General features: G+C 45.8%; 2 protein-coding genes across 2 annotated transcripts; both read right to left on the reverse strand.

Moving 5' to 3' along the window:
- Positions 1-964: 964 nt before the first annotated feature.
- LOC120383079 (olfactory receptor 6N1-like) lies at positions 965-1,942 on the reverse strand. The gene has a single exon (XM_039500710.1). It carries the CDS (start codon positions 1,940-1,942, stop codon positions 965-967), a length of 978 nt encoding a protein of 325 aa, XP_039356644.1.
- A 3,457-nt stretch (positions 1,943-5,399) lies between these two features.
- Positions 5,400-7,615, reverse strand: LOC120383080 (olfactory receptor 6N1-like). Its single transcript, XM_039500711.1, has 2 exons — positions 6,691-7,615; positions 5,400-5,437 (listed from the first exon to the last, which is right to left on the reverse strand). Exons 1-2 carry the CDS (start codon positions 7,613-7,615, stop codon positions 5,400-5,402), a joined length of 963 nt encoding a protein of 320 aa, XP_039356645.1.
- Positions 7,616-17,232: the final 9,617 nt, after the last annotated feature.

Consider the following 17,232-nt stretch of genomic DNA (forward strand, 5'->3'; position numbering starts at 1 on the left):
ATGGCATATTGGGCTGCATTAGTAGGAGCATTGCCAGCAGATTGAGAAAAGTGATTATTCCCCTGTATTTAGCACTGGTGAGACCACATCTGGAATATTGTGTCCAGTTTTGGGCCCCTCACTACAGAAAGGATGTGGACAAATTGAAGAGAGTTAGTTCAGCAAAGGGAAAAATAATTAGGGTGCTGGGGCACATGACTTCTGAGTAGAGGCTGCAGGAACTGGGGGGTTCCAAAGAGACTGGAGCTTGGCTGTTCTCAGTGGTGGCAGATGACAGAACATGAAGCAGTGGTTGAATATTAGGAAACACTATTTCACTAGGAGGGTGGTGAAGCACAGGAATGAGTTACCTAGGGAGGTGGTGGAATCTCCACCCTTAGACGTCTTTAAGGCCTGGCTTGACAACGCCCTGGCTGGGATGATTTAGTTGGTGTTGGTCCTGATTTGAGCAGGGGGTTGGACTAGATGACCTCCTGTTGTCTCTTCTAACCCTAAACTTCTATGATTCTGTGAAACCTTAGCCCTACTCAGAAATATTGCTATGGAAACTTAAGAAAGTCTGAATTTGAATACAAGATTTTATTATCTTACGTAGAGAAAATGAACAGGGGATATACCCAGGGATTTATTTTCATTGTTAGTGGATTTTCTGCCTTACACAATGTCAGCTCTGTGTGGTTTCAGAAGCTGTAGACACTCCTCACAGAAGGAGAACAGTTAGCCAACACCCTGGAGAAAAATACCCTCATACTGTGTGTATCAGCGCTGAACATGAGAGAGTGACAGAGCTGTCAACATCCTCACTTTCCTGGATCACACAGCAGGGGATCATAAAGACTGTCTCAGTAACTCCATGCAGATCATCTCCTTTTCTTTTTCACATTAGTACTGAGGTTTTCAATGGGAGTTAATTTTAATGGGGGCTGATTGCTTAAATCACCCAGGCAGCTTTGAAAACCTCAAGTTAAGTTATTCTCTTGGAGTCTCTGCACGTTTTGGTAAAAGCCACATATTTACTGACTGCTTTGCACAAGGCTTCCTTGACCTCTCTGTTTCTCAGGCTGTAGATGACGGGGTTTACCAGGGGAGTCAGGACCGTGTAGCAAAGAGAGACCACTTTGTTCAGGTCTCTCAGTGTATCATGTTTCAGTAGCAGGTACACAATCATTATGGATCCATAGAAAATTGTCACCACAATCAGGTGAGAGGAGCAGGTAGAAAAGGCCTTTTGCCTCCCAGTGGTGGAAGGGATTCTCAGGATGGTGGCGATGATGCACACATAGGATATCAGGGTTAGTAGGAATGGAGGCAGGGTGAATACAGAGACTAATATGAAATCTAGCAATATGACCAGGTGGGTGTCACTGCAGGATAGTTCCATCAGTGGGATGGGATCACAATAGAAATGGTCAATTTCATTTGGGCCACAGAATATTAACTGCGATAGGAATAAGACAAAGATGGCAGTAACCAAACAGCCATTTAACCATGACCCAGCAGCCAGCTGGAAGCAAACCCTGCTGTTCATAAGAGTTGAATAGTGCAGGGGTTTACATATCGCTAAATACCGATCATAAGACATCGCTGCTAGGAGATAACATTCTGTACATGCCAGAGAACCACAGAAATACAGTTGTGTGAAGCAGCCACTGACTGAGATGGTTTTGTCCCCGTTCAGGAGACTGGCCAGCATCCGGGGCAAGTTGGTTGAGATGTAGCAGGTCTCCAGGCAGGACAAGTTCCCGAGGAAGAAGTACATGGGGGTGTGCAGGTGCTGGTCAGCCACAACGAGCACCACGATGAGAGTGTTCCCGGTCACGGTTGCCATGTAGGTCACTTGGAAAATGAGGAAGAGAAGAATTTGCAGGTCAGGGAGATCCCCGAATCCCAGAAGGATGAATTCTTTGATGGCCGTTTGGTTTCCCCGGTCTCTGTCTGCCATAGTTTGAGTCCAGGAACAATAACACACTCTGTGCAATTGAATTGGAAGAACATAGAGTTAAAAGTTAGTCAAGTTTCATTAATTAATTCCATAACTATTTGGAAACTCTCCTTCCTGTCCTGATTACAGGCTGCAATTTTAAACCTCATTTAAATTGAAATTTAAAACCTAGAGTTCAGAGCAAAGTGCCAGAAGTCTCAGTTTGAGAACAGAGCATTTGTATCCATGTAGACCAGCCTCTGCCATGATCAGAGCAATCACTACTGGAACAACCCATACAGTAGCCGAGTACTGATATAACGGTTCAGACTATTTCTTTATCCACCATTATATGCCTTTAGTGACATCATAGAGCTTAACAATGATGCTTAAATGCTATATTTCATTTTTTGGCAATGACCAGAATCACGCCATGTCTTAGGAGTCAAAATCAAACAACTAAAATCTTGGACTGAGTTTATTCAATGTGGTCTAGAGATCGTAGGCACCGACCTTCTGTTAGATTTATTTCCATTAATTCTAATAATATATCCTGGTATATGCAGCATTTCAATGCCCTGTAGGAAAAAGAACAATTTTCGCCCCTTCACAAGAGATCAGTTCATGCCATAAATTATGAAGTGGAGTAAATTCTCCCTTAGTTCCTGTGGTGGAGATGGTGACGTGGTGAGGGACTGGCAGTGCCGTCTCTGTTTCCCGACATTGACTATGTAGCAGTAATAAAATACAGTGCTTTGGAAGGTGGGTCTTAGGAAGGAGCAGAACCAGCCTGATGTGCAACCCTAACTGGGGAGTGACCATACTCACTCCATAATAATTGTGGGATGATAATACAGGAACAAGAAAGGTGTTGGGGCAGAAGAGGGAAAGGGGGAAAAGATGCTGTCCCTGAATTCGGAGTCTAGAAACAATCTGGCATGTGTGATCTGGGGCAATAAGACTCTATCACCACTCACCACCCCATTGGGGCACACATGAGCCAGATCCTCTGCTGGTGTAAATCAAGGCAGCTCCATTTTTGTCATTTGAGCAGATCCCCAACTGAGGACCTGTAACAAGACATGGATCTCAAGCTCCAACTCTGTGAAAAGATGCTGTGAACACTGACTAGCACTGCGGTGGGAAGGTGAGGCTAAAACTGTATGAATTCACCTATAGAAGAGCTCTGTATAGCTCAAAAACTTCTCCCGTTCACCAACAGGAGTTGGTCAAATAAAAGATATTACCTCATCCGCCTCATCCCTCTAATATTCACAAAGCATATTCATGCCCCTGTTTAGAAGGTGGTATAGAAATGCAGTCAGGAAGATGGTGCTCACCTGTAACCACAGGACAGCCCAAGCTTGAAGTGATGAGCTCTTGTTTCTCAGTGGTCAGCAGCCAGGACTCACAATCTTCAGCAGAGATTCTTGTCTATCCTCTGTCTGGAGAAACTGGATTTTCTCAGTGACGAGACCTGCAGTTACCTGAAGGGATGAACTGGTGCATTTGATCTTTGTTTGGAAATGGGGCTTCCCCTTTGATTTACCAAGTATAAATGCTCCCTCATATTTGTATTCTGTCTTCATGCTTTTTAATATGGTCCCACTCTAACCTTTCTCCCACTTGGTTCATTTTGTGTCTCCAAAGCTTTGTAGCTAACAATGCCCCATATGACTTGCAGTTATACAAGTCCCATTGTGCATCATTTTTTAGTCTAACGATCCTTTGTGGAAAATATTTTAGATCATGAACAAACACAAGCTTCCATTCTTGGGAGATGCCTGTCCAAGGTGATGGGCTGTTATAATGTACAGTAGAACCTCAGAGTTATGAACTGACCAGTCAACCACACACCTCATTTAGAACCAGAACTACACAATCAAGCAGCAGTAAAGACCAATAATAATAATAATAATAATAATTAAAAGCCAATACAGTACAGTAACATAAACTACTAAAAAAACTAAAGGGAATGATTAAAAAACTGTGACAAGGAAACTTTCTGTGCTTGTTTCATTTAAATTAAGATGATTAAAAGCAGCCTTTTTCTTCTGCATAGTAAAGTTTCAAAGCTGTATTAAGTCAATGTTCAGTTGTAAACTTCTGAAGGAACCACCATAACATTTGTCCAGTTACAAACATTCCAGAGTTAGGAACAACCTCCATTCCCAAGGTGCTCCTAGCTCTGAGGTTCTTTTGTACTTGCAGTGCCCCTTTATTAGTAGTCAAGATATGCTGCCATCTAGTGGGCATTTTTGGAAATAGCTGCCCATATCTCAGCCTTGCAGCTTGCTACCACCCACATTCCCAATATTGTATTGGTCACTGAAATCTGTTGGTCACTAGTCAGTATTTCTGACCTCTCCCCTCCCTCACTTCCTCTACTCTGATTCCATTTAGTGTCCATTTCCCAGCATGACAGCCTTTTACTCTGCTATCCTGTAGTGCCATTTTTCTTTTTGCTTTCCCATTCTCGCCTCTTATGTCACCTGGTGCCCATTATTTAGTAGAACAGCCCATTTCTCACTATTTAACATCTGCTTCTATCCACATTCATTACACAGCATCGAGGTCCTTTTCTCTTCAGTGCTCTTTACTCACCATTTATACACCATGATACAGCTTCACCTCCCTTTTCACTTCCCTCGGTTGGTCATTTAGCAACATAACATCTCCTTTCTTGCCCTTCCACTTTGGCTGCTGTCCACTGGGAAGCACCGCTACACCTGTCCCATTCCTCTGCCCTCTAGTGGCCCTACACAGCATAATCTCATCTTGTCTCTTTTCTTACCTACTGCTGGGTGTGCACTGTTCCAAATTATAGCCACTAGGAACTAAATCACACATCATGATTGCAACATTAGTGGCTACGAGAGCACCTACAACAGCAGCAGCTTTCAAAGTATTAGCAGGGGTTTCCCATCCATCCCCTGCATTTGTTTCCAATGGAAAAACGTAGATTGACCCTACCATGACCGAATCCCCATTGCTCTCCAGGCTGAGATTCTCAGAGGCATCTATGGAAGTTAAGTTTCAGAGTAGCAGCCATGTTAGTCTGTATCTGCATCTAAGAAGTGGGTTTTAGCCCACAAAAACTTATGCTCAAATAAATTTGTTAGTCTCTAAGGTTCCACAAGTACTCCTGTTCTTTTTATGGAAGTTAAGAGTCCAACTCCCATTTCAAAGTGATTTGGTGCCTAACTCTATTAGGTCCCTTGGAACATCCCTTCCATTGTGTTGGAACCCTACCGTCATCACCGTTGCCCAGGTCCCCTTCATCTGGCCAACCCCTGACGTGCTCCCAGTAACTGAGCCAGCACTGCTGTGTTAGGCACCACAGGAGTTTTGCCCGTTGGTAAGTGGTAGCTTTGCAACGCACTTGAGAACTAGCCCTCTCGGGACATGTGCTTGTTGCAGTGAGTTGCAGTGAATTTTGGGGATACTCATTGTAACAGGTCGCCTCCCTTTGAACTTCTCAGTTGGTGGAAGAAGAGCAGTTGGTGCCCTGAAGGGCTGCAGGCAGAGTCCCTAATCAGTGACCATTTGACAGACCCAACTGCAGAATTGGTCTCAGTTCTATGTGTGCCCTGGAAAACCCCTAGCTTGGTCTGGACAATGCCAGGGACCTGGCATGTGCATCTACTTCTCTGTGCTTGCCCAACCTCCCACCTCTAAGGACCCAGTGAGCCTGGAGCAGTTGCTTTGCCAGAGCTGGTCACAGATAAGAGCTATAACTCTGTTCCTAGTGAAGTGTCCAGAGGTCATTGCTGGGGCCTGGTTGTTTGTGTCCGGCCTGTGTGAGCGCAGTGAAGGTGGTCGGTTTGCAGAGGGCTATGCGGGCAATTAGCACTATTTCAGGGGTGGCAGATTTCCCAGGCTTATGTCCCCACATATGCAACACCAGGAGTTACTATTTTTATTGTCCAAACATTTACTTAGATCAAAAATGGCTTTTTTATGGTTAAAGTTTTGTCTCCAGTTTGCCTACTGCCCAGTTAAAAACTCCATGATGGAAACATGGTTATGGCCATTAACCACCTTGGTCCTTCCACTGAGATGGACAACACTGAGTGCTGACATTTTCAAAGGGAGTTTTCAACTTAATTTTAATGCGGGCTGATTGCTGAAATCACCCAGGAAACTTTGAAAACCTCAACTTACATTAATATGTAGTATCAGAGGGGTAGCCGTGTTAGTCTGGTTCTGTAGAAGCAGCAAAGAATCCTGTGGCACCTTATAGACTAACAGACGTTTTGCAGCATGAGCTTTCGTGGGTGAATACCCACTTCTTCGGATGCAAGCAGTGGAAATTTCCAGGGGCAGGTGTATATATATGCAAGCAAGAAGCAAGCTAGAGATAACGAGGTTAGATCAATCAGGGAGGATGAGGCACCAGACTTCAAAGAGAAACTGCTGAGCTCCAGTTCATCTGCAAATTTAACACCATCAGCTCAGGACTAAACAAAGACTGTGAATGGCTTGCCAATTACAGAACCAGTTTCTCCTCCCTTGGTTTTCACACCTCAGCTGCTGGAACAGTGCCTCATCCTCCCTGATTGATCTAACCTCGTTATCTCTAGCTTGCCTCTTGCTTGCATATATATACACCTGCCCCTGGAAATTTCCACTGCTTGCATCCGAAGAAGTGGGTATTCACCCACGAAAGTTCATGCTTCAAAACGTCTGTTAGTCTATAAGGTGCCACAGGATTCTTTGCTGATTAATATGTAGGTGTATCTGCAGGTTTTTGTGAAAGCCACATTTACTGACTCCTTTGCACAAGGTTTCCTTGACCTCTCTGTTTCTCAGGCCGTAGATGAGGGGGTTTACCAGGGGAGTCAGGACTGTGTAGCAAAGAGAGAGCACATTGTTCAGGTCTTTCAGTTTATCATGTTTCAGTAGCAGATACATAGTCATTATGGATCCATAGAAAATTGTCACCACAATCAGGTGAGAGGAGCAGGTGGAAAAGGCCTTTTGTCTCCCAGTGGTGGAAGGGATTCTCAGGATGGTGGAAATGATGCACAGGTAGGATGTCAGGGTTAGTAGGAATGGAGGCAGGGTGAATACACAGGCTATTATGAAATCCACCAATATGACCTGGTGGGTGTCACTACAGGAGAGTTCCATCAGTGGGATGGCATCACAATAGAAATGGTCAATTTCATTTGGGCCACAGAATATTAACTCCGATAGAAATAAGACAAAGATGGTAATAGCCAAAAAACCATTTAACCATGACCCAGCAGCCAACTGGAGGCAAAACCTACTATTCATAAGAGTTGAATAGTGCAGGGGTTTACATATTGCTAAATACCGATCATAAGACATCGCTGCTAGGAGATAGCATTCTGAACATCCCAGAGAACCATAGAAATACAGTTGTGTGAAGCAGCCACTGACTGAGATGGTTCTGTCCCCAGTCAGGAGACTGGCCAGCAACCTGGGCAGGATGGTTGAGGTGTAGCAGGTCTCCAAGCAGGACAAGTTGCCCAGGAAGAAGTACATGGGGGTGTGAAGGTGCTGGTCAGCCACAATGAGCACCACGATGAGGGTGTTCCCAGCCACGGTTGCCATGTAGATCACTTGGAACATCAGGAAGAGAAGAATTTGCAGGTCAGGGAGATCCCCAAATCCCAGAAGGATGAATTCTGTGATGGCCATTTGGTTTCCCCAGTCTCTGTCTGCCATGGTTTGAGTCCAGGAACAATAAATCACCCTGTGCAACTGAGTTGAAAGAACATAGAGTTAAAAGTTAATCAAATCTCATGAATTAATTCCATAAATATTCAGAAACGCACTCCCTCTCCTTGTTACGGGATGAAAATTTAAAACTAAACATAGATTTCAGAGCAAAGTGCCACGAGTCTCAGTCTGAGGACAGAACACTGCTCTGATGAGGAAGAGGGGGTGTATGTGGATACCAATGGTTACTATAACAGCCAGGTTCCCTGGTAGTCAAGTACTGATAGACAGAGAAATGATCTTATCTGTCATATCATATCCCATCTGGTGACATACCAGAGTGTAACACTGATGCTTAAATGCTGTATTTCACTTCTGACAATGCTCAGAATCATGCCATGTCTTACGAGCCAAAATCAATAAATACATCAACTGAAATCTTGGATTGAGATTTCCAATGTGGTCTAGTGTCTGTAGGCACTGATCTTCTCTTAGAATTAATGGAAATAAATCATAGAATATCAGGGTTTGAAGGGACCTCAGGAGGTCATCTAGTCCAACCGCCTGCTCAAAACAGAACCAATCCTCAACTTTTTTTTTTCCCCCAGAACCCGAAATGGCCCACTCAAGGACTGAGCTCAGCAGGCCAATGCTCAGACCACTGAGCTATCCCTCCCCCTATAGATTGAACAATATATCCTGGTATATTCAGCCTTTCAGTACATGTAGAAAAGGAACAATTTTTAACCCTTCACAAGAGATCAGTTTGTTATAATTTATGAAGTGGTGTAAATTCTCCCTTAGTTCCTCTGATGGTGATGTGGTGAGGGAATGACAATCCCTTTTCTGTTTCCCGACATTAGCTATGTAGCAGTAATAAAATACAGCTCTCTGGAGGGTGGGTCTTAGGAAGAGGCAGAACCAGGCTGATGTGCAACCCTCCTCACTCCATAATAAATGTGGGATGATAATAGAGGAGCAAGAAAGGCACTGGGGTGTTGGGAGGAAGATGCTGTCCCTGAAATCAGAGTCTAGAAACAATCTGGCATGTGTAATCCAGTCTAGTAAGACTCTACCACCACTCACCACCCCACTGAAAATCATGGAAGATGGGAGACATTCCAGAAAACTGGAAAAGGGCAAATATAGTGCATGTCTATAAAAAGGGAAATAAGGACAACCTGGAGAATTACAGACCAGTCAGCTTAACTTCTGTACCCAGAAAGATAATGGAGCAAATAATTAAGCAATAGATTTGCAAACACCTAGAAGATAATGAGGTGATAAGTAACAGTTAGTATGGATTTGTCAAGAACAAATTGAGTCAAACCAACCTGATAGCTTTCTTTGACAGAGTAACAAGCCTTGTTGATGGGGGGAAGTGGTAGATGTGGTATATCTTGACTTTAGTAAGGCTTTTGACACCGTCTCGCATGACCTTCTCATAAACAAACTAGGGAAATATAACCTAGATGGAGCTACTATAAGGTGGGTGCATAACTGATGGGAAAACTTTTTCCAGAGAGTAGTAATCGGTGGTTCACAGTCATGCTGGATGGGCATAACGAGTGGGCTCCCGCAGGGATCGGTTCTGGGTCTGTTCTGTTCAATATCTTCATCAATGATTTAGATAATGGCACAGAGAGTATGCTTATAAAGCTTTCAGATGATACCAATCTGGGAAGGGTTGCGAGTGCTTTGGAGGATAGGATTAAAATTCAAAATGATCTGGACAATCTGAAGAAATGGTCTAAAGTAAATCAGATGAAATTCAATAAGGACAAATGCAAAGTACTCCACTTAGAAAGGAACAATCCGTTGCACACATACAAAATGGGAAATGACTGCCTAGGAAAGAGTACTGCAGAAAGGAATCTGGGGGTCATAGTGGATCACAAGCTAAATATGAGTCAGTGTAACACTGTTGCAAAAAAAAAACTCATTCTGGGATGTAATAGCAAGAGTGTTGTAAGCAAGACACGAGAAGTAATTCTTTTGTTCTACTCTGCACTAATTAGGCCTCAACTGGAGTATTGTATCCAGTTCTGGGTGCCACATTTCAGGAAAGATGTGCACAAATTGGAGAAAGTTTAGAGAAGAGCAAAAAAATAATTAAAGGTCTAGAAAACATGACCTATGAAGGAAAATTGAAAAAATTGGGTTTGTTTCATCTGGAGAAGAGAAGACTGAAAGGGGACATAAGAGTTTTCAAGTATTTAAAAGGTTGCTACAAGGAGGAGGGATAAAAATTGTTCTCCTTAACCTCTGAGTATAGGACAAGAAGCAATTTCAGCAATGGCGGTTTAGGTTCAACATCAGGAAAAACCTCCTAACAGTCAGAGTGGTTAAGCACTGGAATAAATTGCCAAAGGAGGTTGTGGAATCTCCATCGTTGGAAATTTTTAAGAGCAGATTGGATAAACACCTCTCAGGGATTGTCTAGATTAGTGGTTCTTAACCTTTACTGCAGCCTGCACCCCTGTGGTTCTCAAAATATATTCTTGCACCCCTTATCAAAAATCACTGAAGTAGGTCAATTCTTTAAACCTGGATGTATCATAACTAGAGAATGAAAGAGAATTATATATTTATTTTAATTTCACAGTTAAATTAAGAATACATGAAAAATTACACACTTTTTTTAAGTTTACAAGCTCAGTGACTTTTCTGCTGTTGCTTTTGTTCAATGATGTGTGAGAAACAAGGAACTTTTTTTGAAATAGACACACACGTCATCACTTGCATGTAGGCAGTTTCTGGCCTTTGTTTTGATGTGTAAGAGTGATGAAAGTCGCAAATGGCACAAGGATCTCCAGAGCTGTCTTCGCCACTTCTGGAAACAGTGCTGGTTGAGCACACAAGAAATTCTCAAGCTTCATTGTCTCAATAATTTTAGTACAATTAGCTTAAAAACTTGAAATTATTTTGGTTTTTTTTGTATATTACAGTAATCATTAATAAATGTATAATGTTAATAAAGACATAGGTTTGATGAATCAAAGTAGTTGTACTTACATGCCTGTGCTTAATTTGTGTTTAAGATGATTTACCTTCTAAAAAGATCTGGCATCCCCAGAAAGGGCATCTCACACCCCCAGGGGGTGCGTGAACCCCAGGTTAAGAACCACTGGTCTAGATAATACTTAGTCCTGCCTTGAGTGCAGGGGACTGGACTAGATGACCTCTCGAGGTCCCTTCCAGTTCTCTGATTCTGTGATTGGGGCTCACACTAAGCCGGATCATTCATGCCCCTGTTAGGAAGGTGGTGTAGAAATGCAATCAGGAAGAGGGTGCTCACCTGTAACCACAGGATAGCTCACGTTTTGAGGGATGACCTCTTAATTTTCAGGGTTTGGTGGTGTAAGCAGAGTCAGGATGAGCCCTACCCTGACATCTGGTGGTACATTATGAGGAGTGGGCAAAGGAATTTTAGGAATGTGCATTTGCATTGGTAAACCCACTCCACTTAGCATAACACACAGCAGCATGGGAAGGTTATTTTCACACTGTGGAATCCCCAATTTCTTTGTTATTGGGGCAGGAAGGAAAAAAAGGGGCTGTTACCTTAATTATGTGAATGAGGAACTATGAGACTGCTTTATGACAGAAATGACTCAACCTACATTAAATAGTACTTGCCAGACAAGGGACAGGGGTTCCAAAACCCAGTGAAGGGAGAGAGGCTGGGGACTGGTGTGTGTACCTGATGGTATGGGCCCCTTTTGAGGGCCTGGAACACCAATTGCACTTCCTCCTCTCTCCACTGTTAAAGAGCAGAGCTAATTTTGAATCCTTTAGGAGTCCATCTAGAGGCTGCTGACCTGAATTCACGTTGGGCCATGTGGCAGTGGGGCTCTCCTACTACAAGTTGAAATCACTAAAAGAGCTAAGCTTACTAAGCTAAGATCACTGAGTGCTGTGTTAAGTGGTAGGAGAGCCTGAAGATCTATCACCAAGCAGCTGGCAGAGTGGAGCAGTTTGCAGCACGTTGGAGCAGCCCATGGAACAGTGAGCAGTGTGGAGCGGTTTGTGGGGGACGGCTGACGTGGTTCACGGGTCTGCTGGAGGAGCGGCACAGCTGGTGGAGTGGAGCCAGTCGTGGTGAAGGCTGCAGCAGAACTCCACGGAGAAGCGGGGCAGTCGGCCCTGGCCCACGTAAGGTGTCCCTAGCACCCTGGTGTGCCCCCCCCCATTTCCACCCAGGCTGGGGGGGGGTAAAACTCTGCAGATAAACTTTTGAACTCTGGGGTGGCACTGACCGGAGACTGAGACTTTTGGGTTGTTGGACTTTGGGGTGATTGGACTTAAGACCCTAAGGACAGTGCCAAATGTACTTGGAGGGGGGTTTTGCTTATGGTTTGTGTATAGTCCTGTTTGTGGTGTCTCTCCAACGTGATGCCACATTGTTTCCCTCCTTTATTAAAAGGATTTTGCTACACTCAGACTTCGTGCTTGCGAGTGGGGAAGTATTGCCTCCTAGAGGCGCCCGGGGGGGTGGTAGGTAATTGTCCCAGGTCACTGGGTGGGGGCTCGAGCCGGTTTTGCATTGTGTTATTGAAACGGAACCCCTGGATACTGAACCCGGCCCTTGTTGCTGCCAACTCAGAGGGGCAGAAGGGTTACATTTTTGGGGGCTCGTCCGGGATCCCTGGGTCAGTACCCCTCGCAAGCACCTGTTGAGTGTTCCACTGTATTGGGAAACAATTGTCTTTATATTTTGAGGGAATTACTGTTTGTATAATGGCTAATATGTCGGATTTGTTGGGCCCCAGTCCTGCAGCCCCTAGCTCAGGGGCGGCAGCCTCAGCCAATGATTGGGCACAAGCACTGGGGCATATATTGGAAAAGATTGTGTTGGCCTATGCTACGTCAAACTCTTGTCGTAAGTTAAGGTTATTTGCTGGGGAAGAGGAGTTTGAACCCTGGTTGGAGCATACCACTGAAATGCTGCGGGAGTGGGCCGTACCTGATGTAGAAAAGCGAAGGTGTCTAATAGAGAGCCTTAGTGGCCCAGCATTAGATGTGCTTCGCACCCTGAAGCTCATTGACCCTAAGGTCAGTGTGAAGGACTGCCTAGAGGCCCTTGATAATACCTTTGGAAGCATAGAGAGCCCTGAAGACAGTTACTGTAAATTCCTTGATTCCCGACAGGAAAGGGGTGAGAAAATTTCAGCCTATATACAGAGGCTGGAGAGACTGCTTCAGAGAGCTGTTATGAGGGGAGCAGTGACTGCTGAGCAGATGGATCAGACCAGACTGGCTCAAGTTGTAAGAGGGACTCGGTATCAGAACCCGATCCTACTTCATCTCCGACTAAGAGAACGGCAGGATCATCCCCCAAGTTACTCCCAGCTGATAAAGGAGGTCAGGGAAGAGGAAGAAAGGCAGGCTGCCAGCGAGTGTTGGGAAGCCCAAACATTGGAACCAGCCAGCACAACGCCACTGCAAATGGCCAGTGTACTGATGGTGAGCACTACAGAGGAACTTGCCCAACAAATGCAGGTCCTGACAGAACGGATAGCTGAGCTGCAAAGCACCGTTGACCGAGCTAAGATTTCCAGGAATAAGGAGCCTCAGACTGTGACAATGGAGAAGTCAGTATCTAGAGCCACTGTCCCACCCCGGCGAAGGGGGAAAGGGCAATTCTTTTGCTATCGGTGTGGCCAGGATGGGCACAGTGCTACTAACTGCCATAAGGAAGAGAACCCCTCCTTAGTGTACGAAAAGCTGAGGAGCAGTTGGGAGAGACCCAGTAGCGGCCGGAAGGTCTGGGGACAGAGACCACCTAGACCTACAGGATTTGAAGATTCCCCCAAAAGAGACCGTCCAGCTGGGATCCCTGCAGGACTGATAGGGCCGCGAGCAGAGGTCATGGTGAGGATTGAAGGGGTGGAGTGTAAAGCCGTGCTTGACACTGGATCTCAAGTGACTATTATATTTCAGTCATTCTACCAACAGATGCTTAGGCACCTGCCTATACAGCCACTGACTGGCATTGGTCTGTGTGGCCTCAGCATGGATGAATACCCCTACCAAGGGTATGTCATAGTGCACCTGGAATTCCCAGAAGAGGTTGCTGGGGTAACGGAAGAGGTAGACACAGCTGCCTTAATATGCCCTGACCCTAAAGGGACCTCTGATGTGTCTGTGCTGATAGGGACCAACTCCAGTCTCTTCAAGGTGCTCGCGGATTACTGCAGACGACGGGCTGGGGACCAGTACCTGAGTACCCTGATGATCCATACGCTTTGTGCTGAAGCCTATAGGAAGATTGAGAGTGCTAAAACGGAGACATCTGAGCTACCGATTGGGGCACTGAAGTACATGGGCACAACCCCCTTAGTAGTGCCCGCAAGGACAGAGCAAGAGGTGCTTGTCATGAGTACCAGGCTGAAAGGCAGTAAAGGGACATTAGCAATGATAGAGCAGCCAGTTGAAGGAGAGCTCCCGGAAGGAGTGCTGGTCCCCAGTGGAGTCATAACCCTACCTGCTGAAGCCCAGGAAAAGGTGACTATACTGATTGCTAATGAAACAAGTCGAGATGTTGTTGTGAAGCAAGGACAAAAGATAGCAGACCTCTTCGAGCCTGAATCAATTGTGAAACCCCAGTGTGAGACTCAAGTTCCGACAATAGACCCAGCAAAGTTTGACTTTGGAGATTCACCATTGTCGGAGGAGTGGAAAGATCGTCTGAGGAGGAAACTTTGTGAAAGACCCAAGGTGTTCTCACTGCATGAGTGGGATGTGGGATGTGCAAAAGGAGTAGAGCACAACATCAGACTACATGACTCCCGACCTTTCCGAGAGAGATCTAGGAGGCTTGCTCTCTCCGAGATGGAAGATGTGCGACAACATCTTCAAGAGCTGGCTGCAAATGGCATCATTACAGAGTCCCGCAGCTCATACGCCTCACCCATTGTGGTGGTCCGTAAAAAGAATGGGAAAATCCGGATGTGTATTGACTACCGCACCCTGAACCGGCGTACAGTGGTTGATCAGTACACAATGCCTCGAGTCCAAGCTGCTTTAGACTGTTTACTGGGAAGCCAGTGGTTCTCTGTGTTGGATCTTCGGAGTGGATACTACCAGATCCCTCTGGGTGAAGAAGATAAGGAGAAGACAGCCTTCATCTGCCCATTAGGGTTTTATCAGTTCGAACGCATGCCCCAAGGGATTTCTGGAGCACCTGCCACATTTCAACGTCTTATGGAGAAAGTTGTGGGAGACATGAATTTACTGCAAGTGTTAGTTTATTTGGATGACCTGATTGTGTTTGGAAGAACTTTGGAAGAGCATGAAGAAAGACTTCTTAAAGTGCTTGATAGGTTGGAGGATTATGGTTTGAAGCTTTCAATTGACAAATGCCAGTTCTGCAGGACCTCAGTGAAGTATGTGGGCCACATCGTGTCCCAAGAGGGTGTGAGTACTGATCCTGATAAAATAGAAGCACTCACTACATGGCCACGTCCAAGCAACTACAGAGAACTCAAGACTTTCCTTGGGTTTAGTGGCTACTACCGCAGATTTGTAAAAAACTATGCTACAATTGTAAAACCCCTCAATGATCTTACCAGGGGATATCAGTCCAGCAAGAACAAATCTAAGACCAGGAATAAAAGGCCTTCCGTGCAGGGACACTATGGCCCCTTCGAACCCTTTGGGCCACGGTGGAATGAGAGATGTGAAAAGGCTTTTCGAGAAATCATTACTTGCCTAACTCATGCCCCTGTCCTAGTCTTTGCTGACCCAAGCAAACCATTTATCCTGCATACAGATGCCAGTTTGGAGGGTCTGGGAGCAGTACTGTACCAGGAGGCGGAAGGCACGCGTAAACCGGTAGCCTTTGCCAGCCGAGGACTGTCTGATAGTGAAACACACTATCCCACCCACAAGCTGGAGTTCTTGGCCTTGAAATGGGCCATCACTGAGAAATTTCGAGACTACTTGTATGGTGCTCAGTTCCAGGTGTGGACAGACAACAACCCACTGACTTATGTGTTAACAAGTGCTAAACTGGATGCTACAGGGCAAAGATGGGTGGCCGCTTTGGCTAGCTATGACTTCAGCATTCAATACCGATCAGGGAGAAGCAATGTAGATGCAGATGCATTGTCCAGGCGTCCACAAGCACCAGGAGTTGCTGTGATACCCACGGATGGAGTGAGAGCTATTTGCAGTGTGAGTCGCCGAGAGCCAGAGGCCCATGAGAGCCTTCATGGATGCGTTGCTGAAGCTTTGGGACTGCCCCCTGAATGCGTGCCTTCTGCTTCAGTGAACTATATTGCTTTGGACCAATCTCCCTTGCCCGTGCTCAATGCGGCTGACTGGCAGGAAGCCCAGCTGCAAGATATTGACATTCGTGATACGCTACTTGCCAAAAGGGAGGGGCGAGGCCCAGCTGCAGTTGTCCCACCTACCCCAGAGGGCAAACTACTATTGAGAGAATGGACCAAGCTAAAACTGATTCAGGAGTGCTACACCGTGTGACCACAGACCCTCTACAAAGGCAACGGAACCAACTAGTGCTGCCAAAAGAGTACAGAGGCCTGGCCATGAGGGCCCTGCATGATGACTTTGGACATTTAGGGATGGAGAGGACCCTGGAACTTATCCGAAGTAGGTTCTATTGGCCCCGGATGGCTGAAGATGTTCGCAGGAAATGTGAGACCTGCGCTCGATGTGTTCAAAGGAAAACTCTGCCCACGAGGGCTGCATATCTGAAGAACATTACCAGCAACAAACCTCTGGAGCTGGTTTGCATTGATTTCTTGTCTTTAGAAGTGGACAAGAGGAATATTGGGAACATTCTGGTCGTGACCGACCATTATACGCGATATGCGCAGGCATATCCCACACGTGATCAGAGGGCCACCACTGTCGCTCGGGTACTTTGGGAAAAATATTTCTCAGTTTATGGATTCCCAGCCCGGATACACTCGGATCAGGGACGAGACTTTGAGAGTCACCTTCTGAAGGAGGTGCTGAGGATAGCAGGAATTAAAAAGTCGAGGACAACGCCTTATCACCCGCAGGGTGACCCTCAGCCAGAGAGGTTCAACCGAACCCTGTTGGATATGTTAGGGACTTTGCGGCCAGAGCAGAAGGCAACCTGGAGCCAACATGTTGCATTTCTGGTGCACGCCTACAACGCCACCAAGAATGATGCTACGGGAGTCACCCCATATCTCTTGATGTTTGGGCGAGAACCAAGATTACCCATAGACCTGTGCTTTGGTGTATCAGAGGATGGCGATAGCTATGAAACCCATCAGCAATATGTATCCCGACTACGAGAAAAGCTGCGGGATGCTTACCACTTAGCTGCATCTGCAGCTCAGAAGAATGCAGATCGTAACAAACATCGATATGATGCTAGAGTACGTCCGCAAGAGCTCCAGGCAGGGACAGAGTCCTGCTGCGAAATTTGGGTATTGCTGGCAAACACAAGATAGCTGACAGATGGAAGGCAATACCTTACTTGGTGATGGAAAAGCTAGGAGACCTGCCGGTCTACAAGATCAAACCTGAAGAGGGTCCAGGGCAGACAAAGACCGTGCATAGAAACCTTTGCTCCCGGTGGGGGAATTGGTAGGCAGCCCTTATGAGATGGGCCACAACAGGGC

This window comes from Mauremys reevesii, linkage group 15 (genome assembly GCF_016161935.1).
Source record: "Mauremys reevesii isolate NIE-2019 linkage group 15, ASM1616193v1, whole genome shotgun sequence".
NCBI classification, from domain to species: domain Eukaryota; kingdom Metazoa; phylum Chordata; order Testudines; family Geoemydidae; genus Mauremys; species Mauremys reevesii.